This window comes from Aquila chrysaetos, chromosome 9 (assembly GCF_900496995.4).
Source record: "Aquila chrysaetos chrysaetos chromosome 9, bAquChr1.4, whole genome shotgun sequence".
Taxonomy (NCBI): Eukaryota; Metazoa; Chordata; class Aves; order Accipitriformes; family Accipitridae; genus Aquila; species Aquila chrysaetos.
This window is the reverse complement of record NC_044012.1, coordinates 40,293,501-40,317,076: the sequence shown is the minus strand read 5'-3', so window position 1 is coordinate 40,317,076 and position 23,576 is coordinate 40,293,501. Positions and strand designations below refer to the sequence as shown.

Sequence of the window (23,576 nt, the reverse complement as noted above, 5' to 3'; positions counted from 1 at the left end):
TGAAATTGTACTGTATTGTCAAGCAAAACCAATGACTTGTAGATTTACAGAGTTAGATAGAATTAGTATTTTCACTGTCTACATTTGTAAAATTCGGGGTAATTTACTCGCTGATTTTGTGATCATAATTTCAAAAATCTAAAGATGAAGGCCACTGGGATTTCAAGAGAGAGAATTTCTGTTTAGACATTGAATCAATCCAGGGCTCATAGAGGTTCAGAACTTCCATCCAGTATTCTCTCTACTCATGATACATTTCATATTTTTGGTGAAGAACAAGCCTGCATGAGCCATATTTCATATCACGGTTTGTGAAGTACCTTTTAGGGTTGATTTTCAACCCTTCTTCTTCTGATCATTCAAAATTCTTTTTTCCTTTGGCTGTGATAATTTGATTACATAAAAACCCCACAACTGAGGGACTGTATTATGAATTCAAATTAAAAAATCATTTTTTGTTCCCTCCAAGCATGGGATATCTTAAGTAAAGGACTGATGTATTTGACACTATAACTAACTTTCCATTATAACTTTTTTCCCCCTTTTCTCACTTTTCATTGTGTTGTGTTTCTCAGTAATCAGTGGAACACAAACTGTCTGAATTGATCGCATTTTGAAATTAAGGAAAACATGTCTCAATGATCTTAATAAGAATTCTGCTTATGATAGATTGTCTGTTTAAGGTTAACTTCAAAAGGTCCTCCTCTCATTATATTTTAATATGTACCTGAATGTGAAGCTTTTTTATACAAAATACATATATATACACGCAATACATTATATATATGCACTATATATATTATATATATTTAAAATATGTGTGTGTGTGTATATATATATATTTATTTCTTACTGATCAATTCCCATCTTGGTATTTCAAAATTAATCTCTACCCACAATTACTAGGACCTCTTTATTGTGGGGTGGTTGTTAATGTATTGCCTCTTTCTATGGACTGTACTACAAAACAGTCCATGAACGTGGTTAAAAGTCCAAAGCATCAAAATGCTGGGTTTGCATTCTTTTTTCAAGTACATTTGAGGGCTCTGTACTGCTTTTCTGCAAAGCTATAATTCTTTCTTCTGAAGATTTCATTGAGAAATAGAATTCGTGTGGTATGACAGGACGAGTTAACAGTTCATGAAGGAAAATATTCACAGCTGTGGGATATTAGCTAAACCAGTCTGATTGTCTCCACTTGGTAAGTTTCATACCAGCTGGAGAGACAGGAAAAGATAGATTTAACACTTCAAAGCAAAAAGCAATAGATCTTCTTATCATCTAATTCAGCTTCCTGGGGAATCAAGTGTAAAAAGAAGACATTGGTTGCTGTAGTCAAGCTGCGCCACAATTCCTTGTTCCTGTTGCGCACGTATCGTGGGATGCTGCATTGCCTCAAAGCATTTCAGTGCGATTCTACAGCAGGATGCACCGGACTTGCAATAAGTGCATCTGAAAAGGAAGCCAGTGTAGGCTGTCTGTATGTGCCACACCACACTGCTGCTAACTCCTGCAGCTTTAATCACTCTCACTTCATAATCTTCTGACAGTATCTTTTCTTCATTTGGATCTAAACCAAAACGCTCTGGATTCTAGTAGAATTGCTGCTCTTCAGTATAATCCCTGCAGTATACTGAAAGGTTTTGCATAGGCCAGATCAAATCAATACTATATAGATAACAGTGCAAACCTTTTTCTTACAGTTAATGCAGTGATAGAGTATTTTAAAGACCATGGAATTAATTATATTGAATGGACTATGAAGACTTGTATGTATTAAAGTATTTGTATATTTTGAAGTATTTGGTGTCCACAAAATGATGGGATTTTTACATAATACGATGGAAGACAGAGAAACTTCATTTGGTGTCTAGAATTTGGCTCTGGGTAATAGTATTGGATGACAAACAAACAAGAAGGACTTTAATGAGGATTGCCCAGATCCCTCTTTGTCATGCTTTGTTACAAAATGAAAAATGTGGTGAAATTTATACAGCCATTTGGATACAGACAAATAACACAAGTGATTTCCTGGCAGGCTGAGCAGCCTTTAGATGACCTCCTGGTTAATCAGGCACTGTTACTTCATTTTCTTCCCCAGGATTAAAGAATTTTGAAAAACTAACTCTCAGTTTCCCAGGAACGTTCCCTGTACGTCCTCAGCCACCAATTTTTTGTTCCGGTCTGAAAACTGGATGTTGTAGAGGGCAGAGTTCAAATGTTTACATGAAGTTTGACTGCTGCTTAGAGTACTCCTGTAATTTTGTAGAATTTCATAGAAAAATTGCCTGATATTGTGGACAGCTGATAAAACTTTTTATATTTGGATTGATTGTTCAGTGTCACCTCAGGTTGGTAGCTATTGCATTCAAAGGCAGTTTCATGATTTTGAGAAAGAAAGTGACTTTTCTTCACTTCTCAAGGGAACTCTGTCCATGTTACAGCTGTTGTTGTGGGATACTCTCGGACAAAACCCAAAAAGTAGCTTACACTTTCCTGGGCATTCTCATGCTTTAGAGATGGGAACAGTGAGCACGTGCTTGTTCCCCATGTTTGACTAAATTTGCAATACTTCTAGTTAATGGAGAGACTCCAGATATACCTCTGGCTAATAGCACGATATACATGCATGGCATGTACGGCATAATACAACTCTGTTTCAGGTGATCCTGAGACATCCCAGCTTATCCTGTCAGGTAAGATATATGGTTACAGCTTATTTTAGTGGACTTTAGTTAGATATATAGAATTATTTTAAATGAACTGCACAAAATAAAATATTCACATAGTAGCACTGTAAGCCAGTTGCAACACTGATATATAAAGAACACACAGTAAACAAATCAGATCTTCTATTTAAGAATTACTACATAATTTTCAGGCGAAGTCCTGAAAAAGCATAACCATTCTTCATTTATGTTTTCATTTTTCTGTATCACTCAAATGTATCCAAGTATCTCACAAATGTTAATTATTAATGATCATGAGAACACTCTGTTCTTAGAACTCAGAATTTGGTTTTATTCCTATTTTGTTATTGAAAAAGCTCATGCACTGAAATGCTGGGGGAGGGAAGGTCTGTGGCTTAATTTGGAATACATCTGCAGTAACCATGGTTTGGTTTTAACCAAAATGTCTGTCCCTGATGAATTGGGACATAGCACAAAGCTGAGTTCTTCAGGTGCAAGTGATCATGGCGTTCAAAGCACCATCAGCAGCTGTGATTGCTAATTGGCTCAACTCCTGCTCAGATCACTTTCTTAACTGGCAAAATTAGGAATGTTTATATGAAGTAAAAGCTGACACAAAAATGAGGAGCAAAGAGTAATGATAAATATATGCATCACCAGCAGTGACTGGCATTTGGGAGAAAAGCTATAGAGCCTTGGTTACTGTCTTTGAAGAACACTTGAATTCATTGGTTCGAAGCATTGAGCTGAAGGGGAATTAAAGCTGATATTCCTGGGGACAGACCGCCACGCTGCAAAGAAGGGTTGTTCACAGGCTATGGGGTCATAGCAAAGCTGTTCTGAGGAAGGCCACTGTTTTTTTTTTAAATTTATTTAATGACCTTTTGTCCTAGCTGCAAGTCTCTGTGTCCTGCACCTGCAGTATTACTCTGTGGTAGCAAGAAAGCGAGGGAAGAGAGCGGCGGGTAGAGAGCTTCCCTTCCATTTAACTTAAAATACAGTATCACAGATTTAACAACAGAGGGCGATACATCACTGAAAAAGAGGAGAAATGCAAAAAACCCCTCCAGTTCTTACTTGGTGACTCCTGGCATTTTTTCGTGGAGTGTGTATTGCAGGCCTGTGCTAGAGAACTTAAAGGATGGAGTAAAACTGCACTCACTCCAATATCTACTAGTTGTTCTGATGAAAGACAGTATAACCAGCACCTGTGCCTGAGGTTATTACCCTTATCAGTAATAAAATAGGTTGCCTTTTTGTCCCCCCTGAAGAACACTCCATCTTGTCATCTACCACAGGAAGCCGGGAAAAAGATTTCCCCCGGAGCTCCTGTGCCCACCCCCTCCTCACCTGGTAGTGCTTAAGGCTAGAGCAGCCCTGCGGGCGCTGTACTAGCAGCTGCCCCACTCTTCTTAAGGAACCTGGAAGAACCTCAAGCTGAGGTAAGCGTGAGTTCATTCTTACTCTGTGCAGCATTTTTATTTACAGTATCAGAGCCTATAACTTAAAAAACTTAGCTTATAGTCAAAGGATCTTAAAACAAATGATTACAATGGTTTTAATTCATTCGGATTGCAAGTTTTGTCTTGCTAAAAATAGGTCCTGGGCTTGAATTTTTCAACATCTCAGTTCTGTGTGTAGCTACAGAAAAGACATTCTGCCCTTCTCGTTTAACGTAATTAGCCAGATCTGACTTTCCCAGACTCTTTGTTTTGTCCTTAGACAAATCTCTTGCTTCTATGCATTTTTAATATGATTTTGACTTTTTTTTTTTTTTAATGGAAAATGTAGCGGTGGAAAGCAAAAATACTCCCTGCTTTGGAACATGAAGAGACAGAATTAAAAGCTGCCATTTTCCAGAGCAGGACAGAATGGTTTCCAACTTCTGGACTTCTGAAAGCAAATGGGGGCAGGGAAATGAGTCTGTAGTTGCAAGAACAAAGAGCCATAATATTCTTAACTTTCTGGAAACTGTTAGAAAAAACCAATATAAACCTTCATGCATTCAAAATGAGCCCTGCCTGGGTGGGAGACAAGGCTTATACAAGAAGGGCTTGTTTCCCATGAATGCAGCTGTCCTGTATTCTCCCAGTATCACTGAGAATTGTTAGGCTGCTGATTTGAAAACTTGGTGTGTGTAGAGTGTAACGGAATTAATTCCAGTATTGACCCAGGACCACATTAATTATATCATGGCCTTAATCATTGTTGGCTTCAAGCTAAAAAGACAAATCATTTTTCATTGATGTTAAAAATCTGCTGAGGTGCTAATGTCATCGTAGCACAGAGCGCTGTGGAGCATGTAGAGCTAAAAACGAAGACTTGCTGTATACACAGCATTTCTTTTGAAACAATGAGTTCAATTACAGTGTATGAGTGCCAGATCCTGACATGTTAATTTAAGTATTTATATGTGTATGAAGCAATTCAAAAGGATCTTTAGCATTTTTGTGACCAAGTCTGTGGCAGCTTTATTATGGAGTATACTCAACTGAAAGCTAAGTCAGTCCAAGGGGACGTATTCATCAGCTGTGGTTTTTTTGATCCAGCTAATTGTTTTACTGACACCTAGAGTGCTAATTAATTCCCCAGCCTCACAAATTAGGGACTGTTGTCTCTCATTCCAAAGCTATAAACAGCCATGGCCCTCCTCACATGCATTATATTCCAGTACCTTCTCTGGTCCTTAGTCCTTAGCTGTGTGTTGAATCAATGTTCAACACCAAGACAACTGCAAAGCCAGCAAGCATGTCTCTAGGACTAAATCTGTGAACTGGATCAGAAAACATGTCCTAGTTTGAGAAAGGAGAGACTGCCCATAGAAAACTATCAGTACTACAGGTTGCCCATGTCACATCAGTGTCATCATCTTGTTGGTGAAACTCATGGGGAACACGACCCAAACTGTTCCTGCCCTTGGACTTGCTAGGACAGGTGACCTTTTTGTTTTATCAGAATGTCAGTATGAGAAGAATTTTAGGATGCATTTTTCATTTTGTGCACTGTCTTAAGGGCAACACTGTACTCAGCAGTTAAGTAATAACTGACAGAAGTCAAAATACTGCTAGGGCCAAAAGATAACTTGGGTTAACTCCAACCTGATTTATAAATCAGTGTTACTGTAACTTCAGTACATCTTGTTCTCCTTTGTTTCAAGACTTAGTGTACGTCAGAAGAAAAAGAAAATCCTTTATCATAAGGATTTTTTTTTAGATATGAAAATTCATTAAATGATTATTTGCTAAATTATAGAATCAAAGTTAGTTTAACAATGAATAAGAGTACTGAGAATTCCAAACCTAAAAATCCAGGCTTATGCTGTATATTTTCTACTCAATTCTTTTTACCCTATAATTTCTCTTCATGCCACTGGGTTGTTTTTTGTCTCTCTTCCAAATATGTTTTGGGTCAACTTGGGTGTTCCCTTTTTTCACCATCACTTTCTCTATTTGTGTGAACTTTTTCAAGGACTTATTCTTGATTGCTTTGACTTCCCAACTACTGTTTCAGAGCTGTAATCTCATCTCCCATCTTCTAGTCACTGCTTTAACAAGGAGATTCAGAAATACACTGAAACATATCCCCCCAAATTATTGGACATCTTAGTAACTGTTAACATTGGTGGATGGTCTTGGTATCTACTTGCTGATTTTATGCCTTGTTACTAAATATACGGGTGGCCTATAGTATAAGCCCTATAAAATTATATTTCTTCTTTTTTTGTTATATCTTCTAATAAAACAGGGTATGTTATTTCCTGCCAAATAACATAAAAAGAAAGCATGTTTACATTTTCCCAGGGAAAAAAACCCACATTGGGACATTTAGTTAGGAGTTTTACCTATTTGACTAATTTCAATTACATTTGAGATCTCGAAGGTCTTTATGGAGAATGTGAAGGGACATTTCAGATGTCGAATTGTGGCTGAGAAACTCATTTTAGGAAGGAGATTTAGGAATCAGCATATTCCTATGGGAGCAATTGTTTGTTACATTTTAATATACCCTGAAAAATGATTTTGTAGAATAAAAACTTACCTCTTAATTCAGGTTCCGTATAGTCAGGATTACAAAGGTGATAGTGTGATATTTCTCTGCTATATCAGGTAGATCTGTGCATTTTTCCCTTGCCCCCCACGCTGTGACGGGGTTTGCTGCACTGTGCCTGTGCTGTACGCACTCCTGCACTGGCCTCCTGCAGCGTAGCCCAGTATGAGACACCAAATGTTTGGACACCAAGATAATACAGCTCTAGAAACACCACAGATTACAAAACAGTGTTCTGCGATAAATAGGATTATTTCTGCATTAGCTCGTGTTCTCTGTAGCATCCTTTGCTTCATATAGGCTGTTTAACTCTGCCAACATTGTCATATATTGAGCTGTGCTCCTGCAAACATTTATCATCTGCAGTCCTTCCAATAAATTACAGCAAGCTGCACCACGCTGGAGCATGTGATTTTGAATTATAGTATCTGCAACCTTTTTGTCAGTAAATATAGCTTTATAAGTAAAAAAAAAAAAAAAATTAATAATCGTTCATGGCTGTTCTGTATGCAGGCTTTGAATTCTGGTGTTTATATAGGCAGTACGTGGTCAATATAGCCCAATGGAATTACTGTTGTGATTGAAATACCGTATTTTATGTTGTCCGATACAATAGTGCCAAAGAATTGCTAAGACAAAAGCTGACATGTGGAAGGGGTACTACTAGCATCCATATTTCAGAATTCAGTTAAGGCTTTGTTCCATTTTTGTATTGTGCGTGTATGTAGGACAAGAGCATTGATACCATATAGAGCCTAATTTGAAAGCAGTTTATGTTGTTTTAAAAGACATGATCAGGCAGATGCTCAGAATGCAGTGCTTAAGGTCCAAGTCAGCCAAATTTCTTCTAGTCAGAGCAGTTCAGTCCGGATGGTCTTATTTCTACATCTGAACAAGCTAATTATTTTGTGAACTCGTTGAAGTGTGATACCTGAATTATCGGGGAAGGCTGTGAGAGAAGTTTGGAACTGAGCTCAAATGATCATTGTTACTGCATTTTCCTGCAGCAGTTTTCTAAGTGTAGATAAGCCTACTGTTCTCTGTTGTTCCCTAGTCCTTTACTGAACATTTAGCATGTTACTAAGCTGCCTGGCTCTCTTTTATTGAATTGGATGCACTCTGGCGTCAATACGTATTACGTATGAGTGCCTTATGTATGTAAAGTGTGTTTAAAAGGCAGAGTTTCTCCAAGATCCTGCCCGGAGGGAATGAATCCAACTGACTCAATACTGTTAAATCACATTTTTATAGGAGAGGAAATTCACCCTTTGGTTAGGTTATGGAAGAGAAACATTTTAACTTTAATCACTTCTACAGAATAAGTTTATGTTTTGTATAAGGGTAATGCAGTTTGCAGTGTGACAGTGGGTTTCTGCAACAGAAAAAGCAGCCCTGACAAATAACCCCTTTATACAGATGATGCAGCTTCTTTGTAGCTACAACTTGGTAACTTCTAGATATAAAAATACCACCTGAGAGCAAAACCTGAGTGAAAACAAATGGGACTTCCTGTGAAGCTGAGTCAGCTGCACTATCACACCTTTCTTGGTTGATGAGAATGGCCAGGATTTGTCCTGCTAACTTGCTTTATTTCTTTGCCCGGGCCTTCTGTTGATGCCCCTTAATTACACACTTGCCACTGCAGACTGAGAAATTTGCAACATCTCTGTAGTGACCTGCCTTGACTACACAGTGAGTGAAATACTACTGAACTTCCCACTGCTTCAGCTGCCCGTCAGCTCTAACCACAGGAACTACCTTATTTCCTTCAGGCAATTTAAGTCTTGTCCGATAGGCTTGCTTCTACAAACAGCTTGAACTTTCTATGTTATTCTCAATTCTATGAAGTAAAAGGGTTTTTTTTTAAAAAAAAAGTTGCGTTTTTTAAAGAAAAAAAGCAAACCACATTTTTCCAAAATAGGGAATTGACATTTTCAGTTCTCTGTTCTATTTATCTCCTGATCTCTCTGTTTAGACAGCTGTTTACCATAGAATACGGAAGGTCAGAAGGGACCTCTGGAGTCCAACTCCTGTTGGACTAGATCGTAACATTAGGATCAGCTTTCCTCTCACCCCCTCCATCTCCCCCAGAAGTGAGCCACAATGGCAAAACTCTTCAGAGTTTAAAAAAAAAAAAAAAAAAGGAGAGAACATTATGAAGAAAACAAAAAGGATCGGTTTCCTGTATCACAGGAAAATCTTGATAACTCAGGAAATAACTCCTAGTGGAGAATTCTACACTTCCTAACTTTTCTTTTTCCCCATTATTCTGCTCATGACCTGCAATATCGATGTGAAACTGTTGACAAATGACTTTTCAGGAGGAACTGATCCAGAGTAACCGAGGAAGAGTTTTGTTTTTGAAGGTGTCTCATAATCATGCAACTTTTACAGCCAGACAACAACAGAGGGCAATAGATCTCTATGAAACATCACGTCTTCAGAAAGGTTTCCATTTGATGACACTGATGGCAATTTTGGCAGCTCTTTTCACTGCCTCACAGGGATCATTCAGACACTGCTGAAATGTATCTGTATGATCTAGGAGTGTCTTGCGGCCCTCTGGTAGCTCAGCCAGCATGGTGAGGGTTTTGATTGCACTCAGACGGGCTTTGCTGGTTTCCTCAGCAACCAGCTTCAGTAAAGGTGGAATGGCTTCAGCACCTAGGGCTGAGAATCTCCCTGTAGAGAAATAAACTGGCTTTAAAATGTGTTATTACATATAATCAACATGCTTTTGAATTGCTGCTTCCTACTCCCTGCCCAGCTACAGCTCTGAACACCCCAGAGAGTGCAGTGCGAAGAGGTAGGACATGCTTTTCTTTTGAAGACCAAAGCTAGCTGCCAGCTGTTTATTTTTAAGAAAAAAGATCTTTCTTAGTTAACTTTATCTGCCTCGCACATTATTATTTCATTTGCAACAACTTATCTAAGAATATATGAGGCACCAAATGATAGGATAAACTATTTGGGGGGGCGCACAGTTAGATGCCCTTAACATCCTCCATTCTTTTATTTTCAAAGACACTTCAAACACTGAGATCCACTCCTGTGTTGTCTTTGGAAGCCAGGGGGATGGCTGCAGAGGAGGACTGGAACACAACTGCTGTTATTAAGAGTCTTTTATGTCTAATTACTCATTCATCACACTGAAAATCTAGCAGTTATTATTTTCAGTGTCATGTAAGTTACTTGGGAGATCTACAGACCTTATTAATATTCATTTCTCTCCCAGCTGTGAGAGAGAAACTGCCTCTAACCCCAAAAAGATTTTCCAGAAAGTAGTGCTCCTCTGTTGAGGACTGGTGATTCAGAGTGGCTTCAGGTATGTAGATCTCTGTGTGGTCTGGACTTGCACAGAAAATGTTCCCTCTCTGGAGCAGCACTCTGGAGGGAAATGATGCAGATGGGGCAGATAAATAACTTCTTGACCTATTTCAGGTGAATGAAATGTGAAATATACTGTCCCCACTAGACACTATGGGGGAGCAACAGTAGTTGCCTAAGACAGATCTAAAGAAATGTCCTAATCTTATAGTTTCTTGAAGACCTTTAGCACTATCAGAAACTGAGGACTTGGGGGGCAGGGGAGGTCAAAAGCTTTGTTATTAAGTGGCCTTAGAATTGGATTTCTGGAAAGCATCCCAACAGAACTGTCTCTGTTTCTCACCCTGAGGTTTAACAGTAGCAAACATCAGTGCTCCTGTTGCACTAGCTTGGACTTCAGGATCTGTATCTTCCAACAGGCTCACCAGCACAGGAATAACTTCTTCACATACCATGCTTTTTCCTTCTGGATGAGTACTGTGCAGAAAAGATGGTTAAGTTGCTTTCCTGAACTGTGTCTGCTAACCATGCAGCCACCCACAGCTTCTCCCCATGCCTGGACCCCTGCAGCCCTCCTTTGTTTCATGACAACAGCGCAGACACAGTCCTCCTCTCTGTTCTCTTTGGAGTCACAATGTTCTGACTGTTAGACAGATGGCAAGTACCACTACCCAGCCACAAAGAAAAGAAAGGGGCTATCTGTTTGTGCCTGGTGTCTATTAAATCTACTTGCTGATACAATACTGATGATATCATATTAACCTATGTGTGTGGGCTTAACAATTTTTTAGGCTATTTTTAGGTGATGTTTGGATTTTTTTTTTTTTACTTTCTATGATACATTGGAGATTGATGGGCAGCAGCAAGTAACAGGATGTAGGATTAAGTGTGCTGGTGGTCCTAATGGCAATTCAGTTAGAAACCTGGCTGTTGAAGCCTGTACAGGTTTTAAAACCTGCTAAATTAGGGGTCTGCAATTAATTCTTCTCCCAGGTCAATTTTCTCTCTTTCCAGCCTATCGCAGGGAATATTTAACATGGTCCAGCTACTGCAGGGACCTAGAGCGTAGCTAATGTCCGTACTCTAGCTGCATTGCTGCATTCTTTCTATGACTCATGTTACCTATACTCTCTTTCGTTTCCTGTGAGACCTTGCTTTTTTATAGGACATGAGGAAGTGTTTTGTGCCAATTGGTATGTAAACTACATGATCTGCAGACCTTTTTAAACTAGACATCTATTGAGCATTTTCTATTTTGTGATTGCAGGACAGTGGACTTAGGTTGTTCCTTTCATCCAGTGTTTGATACACAAATTTAATATAAAGATTGCTTTTTTTGATCCATCACTGACATATGTAGCAGCCTGTATCAGAAAACTATTTCTGTCCTCAATCACATTGAAAGGACCTTTAATTTTTTGAGAGCACGGTTGTTCAAAACAATAAGGGAGCTTCTCCCTACCTCTGTGGTGGTCAGAATCTTGTTTTCACATGATTTCTCATGCAAGAATTTTTTCTCAGCAGTGCTGTACCAGAAAAAGAAATCCTGATTTCACTGCCAATACTGAAGACAAATAGGAGAAGGAATGACATTTCCTGATCAGCACCTGCTTTCTTGAGTGGTTTATAGCAGTTATGATTTTTAGAAGTCTTCTACCTATGTGTGCATTCAGGCTGATACTGCTTTACATGTGAAATGTGACAGTTTCAATGTGTAGTGGAACACAACTGTAAACTAATGACATTGATTCACTCATGAAAGGAGTATTTTCTTAGGCTGAAGTATTGAGAAAGATTTCTTTTCCTTTACCCAATTTCTAACAGGACCCAAGCTGCTTTGCTTCTGATGGCCGCTGATGAGTGTTTGAGCTTTTCCTTCAGGATAGTAATGGCACCAGTTGCTAAAGCTTCAGAAGCTTCCACACGTAGACAGTTGGAGAGTGTATCAAGGATTAGCTCCTGGATTTCATCTAACTCGGTCTTCAATTTGAATACAAGTAAGGGAATCAAACCGGCATGCAATATGCCAACAGCCCCTACAGAAGGAGACAGAGAAGGAACATGAGTGAGGTGTGAGTGCATTTACTATTTCTACCTGCACTTTGAATTTCTTAATAGGATCAAAATACATATGGCAACTCATTTCCTTACACAGATGTGGGACTGAGAGATGGAAACTACTACAACACTGCTCTGTTTGTAAATGCCATCTTAGCATTGCTTCCTTAGGAAGCTTCCCCAACAGTCCTGTAAAGACATCAGCCCAGGTAATAAGTGAAATGGCAATTGCTCTGATGTTCCTAGTTTCCCCCACTATAATATTTCTCCCCAAATTGTTCTTGCTAAGAAAATACAGGAAATATATATATAGTGTGTGTATATGTCACCTTATATCCAGCCTTTCTAACTCTTCTCAACGTGAACAGATGCTAAGAGAGGCTGAGATGTGAGCCTTTAGAGCTAATGCTTTGATTCTCCACTATGCTTTCTGTGGGGGAAGTCAAGGTTTTGGAAACTGTCAGCTTCCTCACACATTTCTTTGTAGTAATTCTGTCATGGGGAAAATTTAAATTTTGAGCTTTCCAGCAGTCAGTACTCTCGCACTATCTCCTGAAGGAAACAGCATCAAAGGTAGAAAGATCGTCATTTGCCCTGCAAGTGATGTCTTTGCTATGAGCAAGTGTCTGATTTGTACCATTTCTTACACTTTAGTAAGTCAACAGTGAAACAGCAATGTCATGGAAAAGCAGAACGTACTGTCCACGAGTAACTATGTGAAAACAAAATTCTCGAGTTGTCTTGTTGCTAAGACTGATTCTTTGGTTGCTAAGAGAAATGAGGCTCCTTTCAAAGTGATTCATATATGGTTAGATAAGGAAGTTTTGTGGATAAGAGTCACCAAGGTATTTTCAAATGAATCTCCACAGTCAGGGATAAAAGGGCAAGCGGGAAAGAGATTTTCATGGCCCTTGGTAGTGCACAGAAGAAATACCTCAACTTGACAATCAGGTGAAACACATGATTCTAATCTAGAGGTTATTCTGTTATACATATTCCTGAGGTTTTGCTGACATTGAATTACTTCTTATGTTACTAACTTATTAGGATCCGCTTTACTAATGCAAATGCAAAGAAACACCTAGGGGTGATATTACAGCTTTTACTACCTGTGCTACATTTGGAGGTCAGTTGCTGTGAGAATTCAAATAAATAATAAGGAAAAACAGATTCAAACAAATCACTCTTGAAGGCTAACTATGTTTTAAAAACAAGGATTTCTCCTTGTGCCAGAAAGCCAAAGCAGGAAAGGAAAGGGCGGAGAAAAAAAAAAAGTTACCTTTGAAGCTGTGGCTCTGTATCACTAGATGGGGGTTTTGGCATTTTCATAGTTAAAAAAACCCCAACCAACCCTATATTTATGTCCCCTGGAGGAACAAAAAGAAGAAAATTCTCAAGGATCAGCTCCAGCCCATTCATACTGTCCCCACGGAAGGATGTGATAAAGGAAACCTGCACTATTGGTCTGGCAAAAGACTCTCTCGGAGAGGTCCCTGAGAATGAGGCAGAGCTTGCACAGCTGACTCCATCACTCAGCATTAACTCCCTTGATAAGGATTACAGGTGTTTAGATTGTAGGTTATAGGTCTAGAAGAGTTATGGGTGGGTTAGACAACAGTAAGGATAGGGCTGGGAATACTCCATGCCTTATGGAGTCCCAGGCACTAGGGAATCCACTAGCGAACTGCTTCCATGGAATTAGCTTAAAGCAGTCTCAGATGACTATAAATCATATCCAGAATGGTTTAGCCACACTTCCCAATGGTCTTTTGAAATAGCCTATGAAAGACAAGATTTTTCAAAGTTAACTTTTAAAACTTCTCCCAAAGTTTTTAATGAAAAGAAACTATATGGTCTGTGTGCATGAAATTGGGATACCCAGACTGCTCACACAGTCACCATGTACACTTCTAAATTCTGGGATGCTGTGGAAATCAGTATAAAATCAAAATTTGGGAGGTACAGTTTCAAAGGAAGACTAATGAATTGGAGGTGATAGACTTACAAGCTGACATTCCCTGTAGCAAGCACCTATTTATTGTACAGTTGCTTTACCAGATGATCTGTGATACTTTTGAATGAAAACCACATCTGGACTACTTGACCTTAAAGTAATTTCATTCTTTCTAGATAAGGTAACACACTGAATGTAAACATAAATAAGAGTAGCAAAGAACTGAAGTTTAAACTCCACACTCTTCCAGAGCCTTTGTGTAGTTTTAATTCACATTGATACCAATCTTCCTTGGGATAGTGTCACACCATAAGCATTTCCTCATATCATTTCATAAGCCAACACTTGTTCTTGCACAGAGTATTCAGCATTCTGGCTTGAGCCAGAGAAGCCATTGCTTGCTTTAATTTGACTTTCCATCTTTCTGTAACAACTATTGCTATAGCATTCTGTCTACCTTTCTCGTGCTGGTAGATATACTTTTGTCTTTCCCAGACAGGTTTCTATCACTATTTTTTGCACTTGCTTTCAAATAATTAATAGCCCTTTTTTAACCCATCATCTTCATTTCCATTTTTAGTTTCCTGCAATTCCTTCTTTTTCAGAACTTCCTTCCTAACTTATTTCAATTCTCTTGATCACTTTATCATCATATTGCCAGTAAGTACTACCAGCATTCAGGTTTCACTTCTTTGTGTCTGTGTCTTTCACTTATCTTCTAATATATTTGACCAATCCATTCAAGTAGGCAGGACTACTTTCATTGGCCCTTGAGTTTATTCCTTCCAGTTAATGTTTATTGGCTTTCTTTGACTCAGTCATCCCTCATTCATTGCATTTGCACTTCATGTCTTCTTTTGGTGCTAGCCTTTACTATTGCACAGCAGTCCTGAGTGCAAAATATACAATAAAGCCATTTTTATGTCTTTCTGTTTCAATAAGCTGGCAAGGTAATGTACAGAGTGTTGTTTAGGATAGCTTTTCTTTTGTGGAGCCATTAAGAAGTATTTATTCTGTGGTCAGAAATCTCCATGTAGCTAGTGGGTGCTTATTTTGTATGAACACTCAGGCTGTTCTCATTTTTTTAAAAATATGTTTTATTTTACCAGGCCAGGTCTCTGTACCAAGAGCTTTCTTATCTACTGTTTTTGTCAAGCTGTCCTATCTGAAATGCTATCATGCTACTAAAGGGAGCTTCCCAGATATAAATATAGAAACAAAGATGAATTGTTTGACCTTGTCAAAAGTCTCAATGTGGTGAAGAGAAAGAGGGTGGAGAGGAAAGGCCATCAACAACAACAAAAAGAGACTACCTAACACTGAGGCTGAAATTTCCAGGTGGAAATTCGTCATGGTTTTCCCAAGGGACACAAAGGGTGAAAGGTCTAGGGAGGTAAAAGGGAAAAGGGAGGAGACAAAAGCAGTGGAAAGTTGTTGGAGAGTTACTTGTAAATTAGAGCAGTCTCAGATCTTTGCATCTTACTGAGCAAGCAATAGGAGGGGAAGGTAAGCTGGTGTTTCTAGTAGTCCTATACTGAAAAATGTGGTGGGATCCTTAGGATCTTGACTTTTCATTAAAATACTGCCATTTCAAAGGTGATTTATCTGTTGCAGAGAGTGTTCTAGACACCCTGGGCCTAATGAAGTAGTAGGGAAAAATGTTTTCAAAATGCAAATAGTTGCATTTGCAGCTGCATAGTTAACATCATTATTGATCTGTTTTTCTGAGAACTTGTAATCTTCCCTTGGGCTGCTTTTTATCTGAGCACTCGTCTCTTCCTTCTCATAACCCTCTGGCCACTCTCATCCTCCCTTTCCTGACTCTTTTTTCAAATAGGCCCAAAGAGGAGTTGCCATTTATTCTGTTCTCTCAGTATGGCTGCAGGGCATGTAAACAAATTAAATTTTGTAGAAGACAAAGGAGTCATTTGTAGTACGGAACAGTGGTGTTTTGTTATGGTTTTCAATTACATAAATCAATTAAATCACATTACAAATCCTTTTCCTTACAAATGTCAGTTTTCAACTCAAAGCCATTTAAGTGTTTGTTTTAGTACAAAGCATGTGCCTCGTGCATGGCCACAAAGTGACATACAGTGTAGTATAACATAGTAAAATAACGTGTAAACACAGATTCTATATTATATGAATGTTTTGTTAACACCTCAGATGTCTCTTTGTGATGTTCAAGCAACTCTTTGAAATGCTTAGTACCAGCATTTCTACTTAGGAAGGGGCACACAAGGAAAAGAAAAGCAGAGCCAGACACAATCGGAAGGAAAAATGCTGCCTATCATCATGGTGTGCTATCAACACATCCAGTACACAGTGGCTGTGAAATCCCAGGGTGGGAGCTCACTAGCTGTGAGTAGCCAAATGATCCTGACAAAATTTCTAGACCTAGCAGCTCTCTTGCTAGCACTGCAATAGTTTAGCAGCATTTTAGAGGTAACAAAGTGTTTATTAAACTAGTGAGTGCTAGCATTTATTATATAAGTTTAAAAATGCAGTGTTTGTATAATGTTTCCTTTCTGAGTGACGAGATGACTGCAGAAGATCCTTCCCCGGCACACCTTCCTTAATAACTCCTTGCTCACTACTGTTTAAATTGAAAAAAAAATAAATTATTCTTTAGACTCCCTGAGAAGATTTCTGAGTCACCAGTCACAAGAGCATAGTTTGAGAACCCTGTACTAGCTAATTTAATGTTAAGATTCAGCATTTTGAGTCTCATTGCTTCCAGCATTAAAGCTGTGTCAGGGAGTAGGTTAAATATAATGCTACTATAAAACTGGGCTGAAATTTCTTTCTGGTAAGCTTGGAGCAGGAGGTAGACTGCATTAAATGAAATAGAACTCACCTGCCTAGACCTCGTCAGCTTTATCAAGTCTTCTAACTGAAGAGGAAAATTCTGTTGGCATCTTTGAAAGTCAAAACATTTTCCTCTTTGCCACAATAATTCTGTCTTTCAATGATAATTTAACAGGAGTAAACAGTGGTGTCCCAAAGGATGCCTATGCCTAGAGACAAAGAGTATTTCTTATCTTAAAAGACAGAGGTGGAAAGTCTCTGTTTAAAAGAACCGGAGAGCTACTAGGATATTAAGAGAACTGAGTAAAACACTGCAGATACTGGTATTGGACCAGAAATAGCAAACAATTCTATTTCAAACCATTTCAAAACTGTGCATTGGCTTATGACAGCCCTAGGGATTTACCAGGTATAAAATCACAACCTCAATAATAATGTCTGTCATATTCTCACTAAAAATACAATAGCTGTAAACTTTATAAAAGCGTTATGGGATCTGCTTTCAAAGCCACTGAGAATTTTTCCAATACTAAGGATTTTGGGATGTTATCTGAATGAAAGACATAATAGAAATTAAGGTTATAAAAATAGTAAAAAGTCAGCGGTACACTGCAGAAGCACATAATGTGGTTGCCTCTGGGGATCCTTTAAAAATCCAAAATGTTTCCAGCATTAACAAGGAACAGGAAAGATTGCTCTGATAAACAAGAGGTTCCTAATTCTCAGTAAAGAATGAAAGAGACTCCTGCATATCTTGTTTTTGTTTTTAGAAACTGTGCTTTAGTGTGTGTGAAATCATAATATCAAAGCACTGCTGAAAATAATTAACATAGAAACTACAACTAATATATCTGCATTAGCTTCTCTATTAAAATCTAAGAATCAGATTAACTTTTTTTAAAAAAAATTGTCATTTTGGTAGTAAGTAAGACTGCCTGTGACCTTCTGCTTGAAAGCAATGGGTTTAACCATCTAAATCATTTATGCCCTATGAAAAGAGGAGTAATATCTAAAGAACTTAAAAATTCTGGTCTACAGAATGTCTTTTATCACAGCATCTCTAGAAACCCTGGGGATGAATTAGAGTGGAATTGTGTTTCACATAGAGACAGTTTCCAACCTGGAAAATAAATCTTGGATTCTGTTTTTGTACAAGAATTATCTACAGAGTAAGATCAATAATTGCCCAAGACAAGTACCCTACTTCTGACTGATGTCAGTGTCAGATCCTCTAACGTAAAATCACCAAAAACACTATCGTGGAAATAATGAAATATACTTTCCGTTGTGGTAGTGCATAATCTGTGGATTGCTGGTCATTCATACAGCATCAGAAGGCAGTCTCCAAAATGAAAGCAACTCTTCCTTCTTTTAATAAAACTGTATTCATACATTATTGTATACAAGAAGGCAATCAATCAAAATGAAGGTGAAATAGAAGTAACAAAGTAATGCTGGCTTATAATTTTTTTTTCTTAGCTCTAATTGTTGATAGTCTGCTTGCACATTGAAGTATAAGCATTGATATCTTTTGCAGTGTTTTCATTTTGCCCTTCAGAACTCTAGCTGCTTGCATCTCTCATATAATTAATCTTCTTTAAGTTTTCTGAATTTGTAACTTAACATATAGATACACTCGTGATCATCCCATATACCTAAGTGTGTGAATGCATGTGCATACTGATCTTGTATGCATATTAGTCACACAAATTAGGAAATTTCTTGGCTTTTATTTCTCTGACAAAGTACCTTTCCTTTATTCAGAGAAAGTTTTTTAAAAATTGTAAAAATCAATGACTGAAAATAACCCAGAAGGTTTTTTTTTTTTACTTCGTGTTCTCTTGGATGAAGAAGGAAATGTCATCCTGAAATTTATTAATTTCCTCTACGGGGAAGACTTTGCCAAAATGCACGAAGGCAGGAAAACAATCTGACATACGTACCACTTGCGCCAAAGTCTTTGGACCAATTACTGTAGACAAAATTAAAGCCTTGAGGTAACTACTCCCAAAAAGCTGAGCCTCAGCCACTGAGTTGCTACCCCACTTCAGATTTTCCAGGTCAAAATTTGTCCTTTTTTTCTGCTGGTCAGTAATGGAGACGTAGCTATGAGACTAAAAAGGACCAGTGCAGCCCTTAACCATAAGAGACTCTGCTGACATTCTGCTTCCACCAGTAGCTGTTGTGACATACAGCATTCACAGAAAACAGTGAATTTAGTGTGCGTAACACAGAGAATATGTTCAGCAGAGAACCTGGACTGGCACATTCACAAACACTAACTTAAATGTTGGATTTTATGCTTTATACCAAGCAGGTACATCAAGAGCGTAGAAAGTGTTAACAATTACTATAGCAAGTTTCACTCACAGAGAAATTGATACGGTAAGGTGGACGCGACATTATCAGTTTGACAAATGTTCTATGACTATTACTCACACTGCAGTAAATTTTAGAGATTCCTATGGGGAAAGAAGGTCTGCTCTGTCACAGAGGCTTGTTGTAAAGATGCATGAGAGACAGCTTGCTTCCTACACAGATCATTGTCTAGCTGGACAGGGCAAAGGGAGTGGATGGGAAGGAAAGAGGCAAAAAGTAGTTTAAAGTAATTCTTCAGGTCAGCTGAACAGTTGAGAAATCATTAAGAGCCAGTTTACCACCAGGTTCCCCAGGTGCTGTTGCTCAGCTGGTGGCCATAGCTCACCAGCAAGAGTACCATGCTCAGAGGGGACGGCTGCAGGCTGTTAACCCTCCTGCCCGCTGCAGACCCCTGGCCTCTCCCCTGATTTCATGGGAGACACGAACAGGGAGGTGGGCACGGCTGGAGGCTCCGTGGGGCGAGGGAAGCTTCCTCTGTGGGAAGCTGTACGAGAGCAGACAGCTTCCTCAGAGCCACGGCTAAGTCTTGGTATTAATCATTTTACTGCGGTGTCTAAAAATGCCCGACCATTTGGAGAGATACCCTTCAGGGGACTGTGGCAATGTTTTACACTAATAAAAACAGTTTTAAACTTTTAAGTCCAACTGCCTTACAAGCCCTTAATGTGAGAGAAATGCACAATTGCAAGTTTTCAGTTCTCAGAACTTACGCTGAGGGACTGGATTTTAAAAAAAATCTTTTCCTCTTTTGGGGCAGAAAGCCAAAAAATTAAAGCAGCATGAATGAAGTTCAAGAAATAGTTTTATTAAATATCTTAAATTTCTGTATCTGGAAGCTATATCTGTGCAACTGGAATTCTGCATTACAAAATGGCATTACATAGCAAAATGACCATTATAACGTTTTGGTCATCTTTAACATTCACCTTTTGCATCTAGTGAATTAACCTCACACGCGCTCAAAGAGCAGTCATTTTTTCAGTTTTGTTCCTTAGGAGAAATACATAATTAAGATGGTGAAAATATTTTCTGAATTTCTATTGTATAACTGAATCACAATCAATCAGAAACAGAGGTATATGAAAGAGAAAGTTTCCTGTATAGATTTGATTATACTACTATCAAACAATAAATAAAAATGAGAGGCTCAGAGGAACAAAATATCTAGAATTAATTGTGTTAGATACTGAGGAATTTAATCTTGAAAATTAACATAAACTTGCTTTGAATATATGAATCATTGCACAGACTGAAAGACTGCAAATAGTGGTAGAAGACAACAGGAGGAGGTTAAAGGGAACATTAATTCAGTCTCATTGTATAAGCACTTCTTTTTCACATTTTCTTCGTTGTTAGAAGGGTGCGAGGTTTATTTTTTTGCTACTTTAAAAAATGACCTGATAGAAATTCCAAGGAAGAAGAAACTGGAGAAATTGTAGTGTTGACAAATCCACTGCTTATATTTGCTGATCTAGCATGCTGGCAAAGCTACAGTAAGTCAATTTTATCCTACAGTTCACACTGCTTACACTGTGCCAAGACGAGCACAATTGAATGGTTAGAGCTGATAAAATCTCTAGGAAAAGAAGAATACAGTACTACAGGCAGGTGAAATCCTCTTCTGCTTCAGATGGTCTGGCTTGTCAATTTTGTTTGAAATGAGAGTAGAAGAAACATATCTTGATTAGAACCACAGGCCCAGATGGCTGCACGACATGAGTGGAGCTGTATGGAGAGTCAGTCTGCCTCTCCACTTTCCACTCAGAGCTGCTACTTTGCAGATCTCACGTTTTCCGTGGGAAGCCATGTTCTTAAGGAAAACTACTTACACTACTCGAATGAAAATTGCATTCTGTTCTGAATGAGGTTCTACAATAGTGCTTCCCAGTATGTTTTAGTCTATATATTTTATTTCCAGCAGTGAAAAAATCCTAAACCTTAATTGAATACAAGACTGCCAAGGTGTGGGCTGCTTTGAGGATGGTTTGTTTTATGAAGTGCCTCCCCAGTAAATGTTGCTCTTGGGTAGAGAGCCTTATTCCTCCAGTGAGCTGTAAATCACGGGCGTTGGCTGAAAGGAGTCTATCACAACTAGGCACATGTCTTAACAGTATACATATTTTCTGATTAGACATGCGTTCCTGAATGAGGGTCTCTAAGTGAATGAATGAAGCTGTTTTGCAGAGACCTTTTCTAGCCTTTATTTGGAAAACAACTAGTGCAGTAGGACCCAAGCCACAACAACAGTGAAATGAACCTGTTACTTAACCTGGACTAAAATATTAGGTCTAGCTTCTGTAAACATGCCAGGTTAAGCATAGACACTTCAACAGTGCTACTAATGTGCTTATCTTTAAGAACTTTATATACAGAGTATTCAAAACACAGTTAAACAGAAACAGAGAATCAGATTGCAACAATTATAACAGATACCAGAAACTATTTCATCAGCTGATAGAAATTACTGCCATTTTGATATGCTTTTAAAAATAACTGTTATAAGTAAGTCTGAAAACTACATTTATTGAAAGATTTGATAAAATGTTTATCAATTTAATCAGTTAATTTGGTAGGTAAAGTTAGCATAATGTGCTTTGCCTGTTTCATTGATTCCATCACCCAGTTAGTAACAGTGATTCAGATGGCTAAATGTAGGTTTCTAATATCATTTTAGTATCTGAGGTATTGTGTGGGACTGTCAGATATGACTTAAGACCTACAGGACACTTGGACATTTCTAGAGTGCAGCTGGATCCAGACGGGATACTCTTGAAAGCTGAAAATGGTCTTTGAGACTTATGTCTGGAGGCTGAATTGCTTCCTAAGTCACTTCCATTTGTTATTTGAATTGATCTTGTGCATGTCACTGACAGAGCAAAAACTTTTAAAAAAGAGAAGTGGTAAATCACAAAAACCAGCAGTCACTTTTATGCAATTTTTGATTAGTTTATCACTAATGTAGTCATAGACCAAACAGTCTTTTGTATAATTTTTTTACCCCTCTGTCTAAAAATGCTTCACAAAAGAGGTAGTGATCAGTTATAACTGCCTAAAGCTACCACTTTGTATATCTACTTTGTACTTCTTAAATGATCACCAGTTGGTAGATGTATGTATGTAATATCTTTATGTAGGTACAAAATGGGTGTACAATTATCTAAACTAATTACTTAGACCTGACTGCAGTATTCCAAACTTTTACAGAACTGCTCTGACATCTAAAGTCCCTATAGTAAAGCTACCTGAACATCCCCAGCTCTTTTTCCACAGCTTCCCAGAATTATCTTTGCGTCCTCAAACAAAATTTTCAGTCTTTTTTTTTTTTTTAAAACTACCAATTTCTTATTCCAGTTAATCAGACACGACAAGGTAATAAAAGGGACAAATAATAGTGCCTGCTGAAATTGTAGCTATAGGTCATGGTTCCTACATGAAGTAGAATTATCATGTGTAAAGGATACAAGGAAATGTGAAATCCAATTATAACATTTTTTTCTAAGTACCTATTAAAATATGTATAATTCTTTTGAGGACCCAGTTTGATATGTCTTCAGCTGTCAAGAACATCAGTGACAAAACAAAAAATATTTTAAATCAATACATTTCTTCTTTTTGTTTGTTTGTTATTGCAAAAATTAAACAAGACCTAAATGCCTACCTGTATCCTCAAGTGGGAGAGACCTACTTTCAACTCACTGCTTCGATGAATATTTAATCATTCTTACGAAGTGGAAAACCTTCAAAGAGGAAGACTGCAGGAGGGAAGAGGGTATCCCAAGAGTAACTAGTAACCTGTTGCTCAGACCACTTTACTAGGAGATCTGAAGCTGGTACTTTTTGTTTTAAAAGCTTTGGTTTAAAAAAATTCCTGGCCTTGTTTAATTGCATCTCCTTGGGTGTAATTCCCAAAGAATCATAGTTTGATCTCAAGTGATTTTGTCAGTTGCTCACACTTCACAGATCTTTTGTTGTATACTTTACTAAATGATCCCCACTTTCTTTTTGGGTTAAAGTTTGAGGGGGTTCTGTTTTGGTTTTCCCACTTCTTTGCCCTTAATAACGAAGAATGAGGGAAGAATACTTTAATTCCCCACCCCCCACCCCCCCTTTTTTTTTTAAACATAATAATGCAGCCTTGAAGGATGGGTCCTTTACAAAGAATTCCATTCCTTTATCTTATTTCATGGTATCCCTGTCTGCAGCTTTCTTCCCATAGAGGCTCTGAAGGAGTTGGGGTCCATGTATCCATCACAAAGCTTAGGAGAGGTGAGGACTGCTACGTAAAGTTAACCGCACAGGAAAGCCAGTGT

At 38.2% G+C, this 23,576-nt stretch overlaps 1 protein-coding gene across 2 annotated transcripts in view; it reads right to left on the bottom strand.

Moving 5' to 3' along the window:
- Positions 1–8,551: 8,551 nt before the first annotated feature.
- Positions 8,552–23,576, bottom strand: part of RSPH14 (radial spoke head 14 homolog) — a 105,021-nt gene continuing 89,996 nt past the window's right edge. For both annotated transcript variants that reach the window (XM_030026119.1, XM_030026120.1), the window contains exons 5-7: positions 11,875–12,100; positions 10,408–10,541; positions 8,552–9,419 (exon numbers count right to left, since the gene is read on the bottom strand). In XM_030026119.1, the coding sequence (XP_029881979.1) occupies positions 9,178–9,419; positions 10,408–10,541; positions 11,875–12,100 (602 nt within the window). In that variant the 3' untranslated portion in view covers positions 8,552–9,177. The remainder of the gene's footprint in view (positions 9,420–10,407; positions 10,542–11,874; positions 12,101–23,576) is intronic.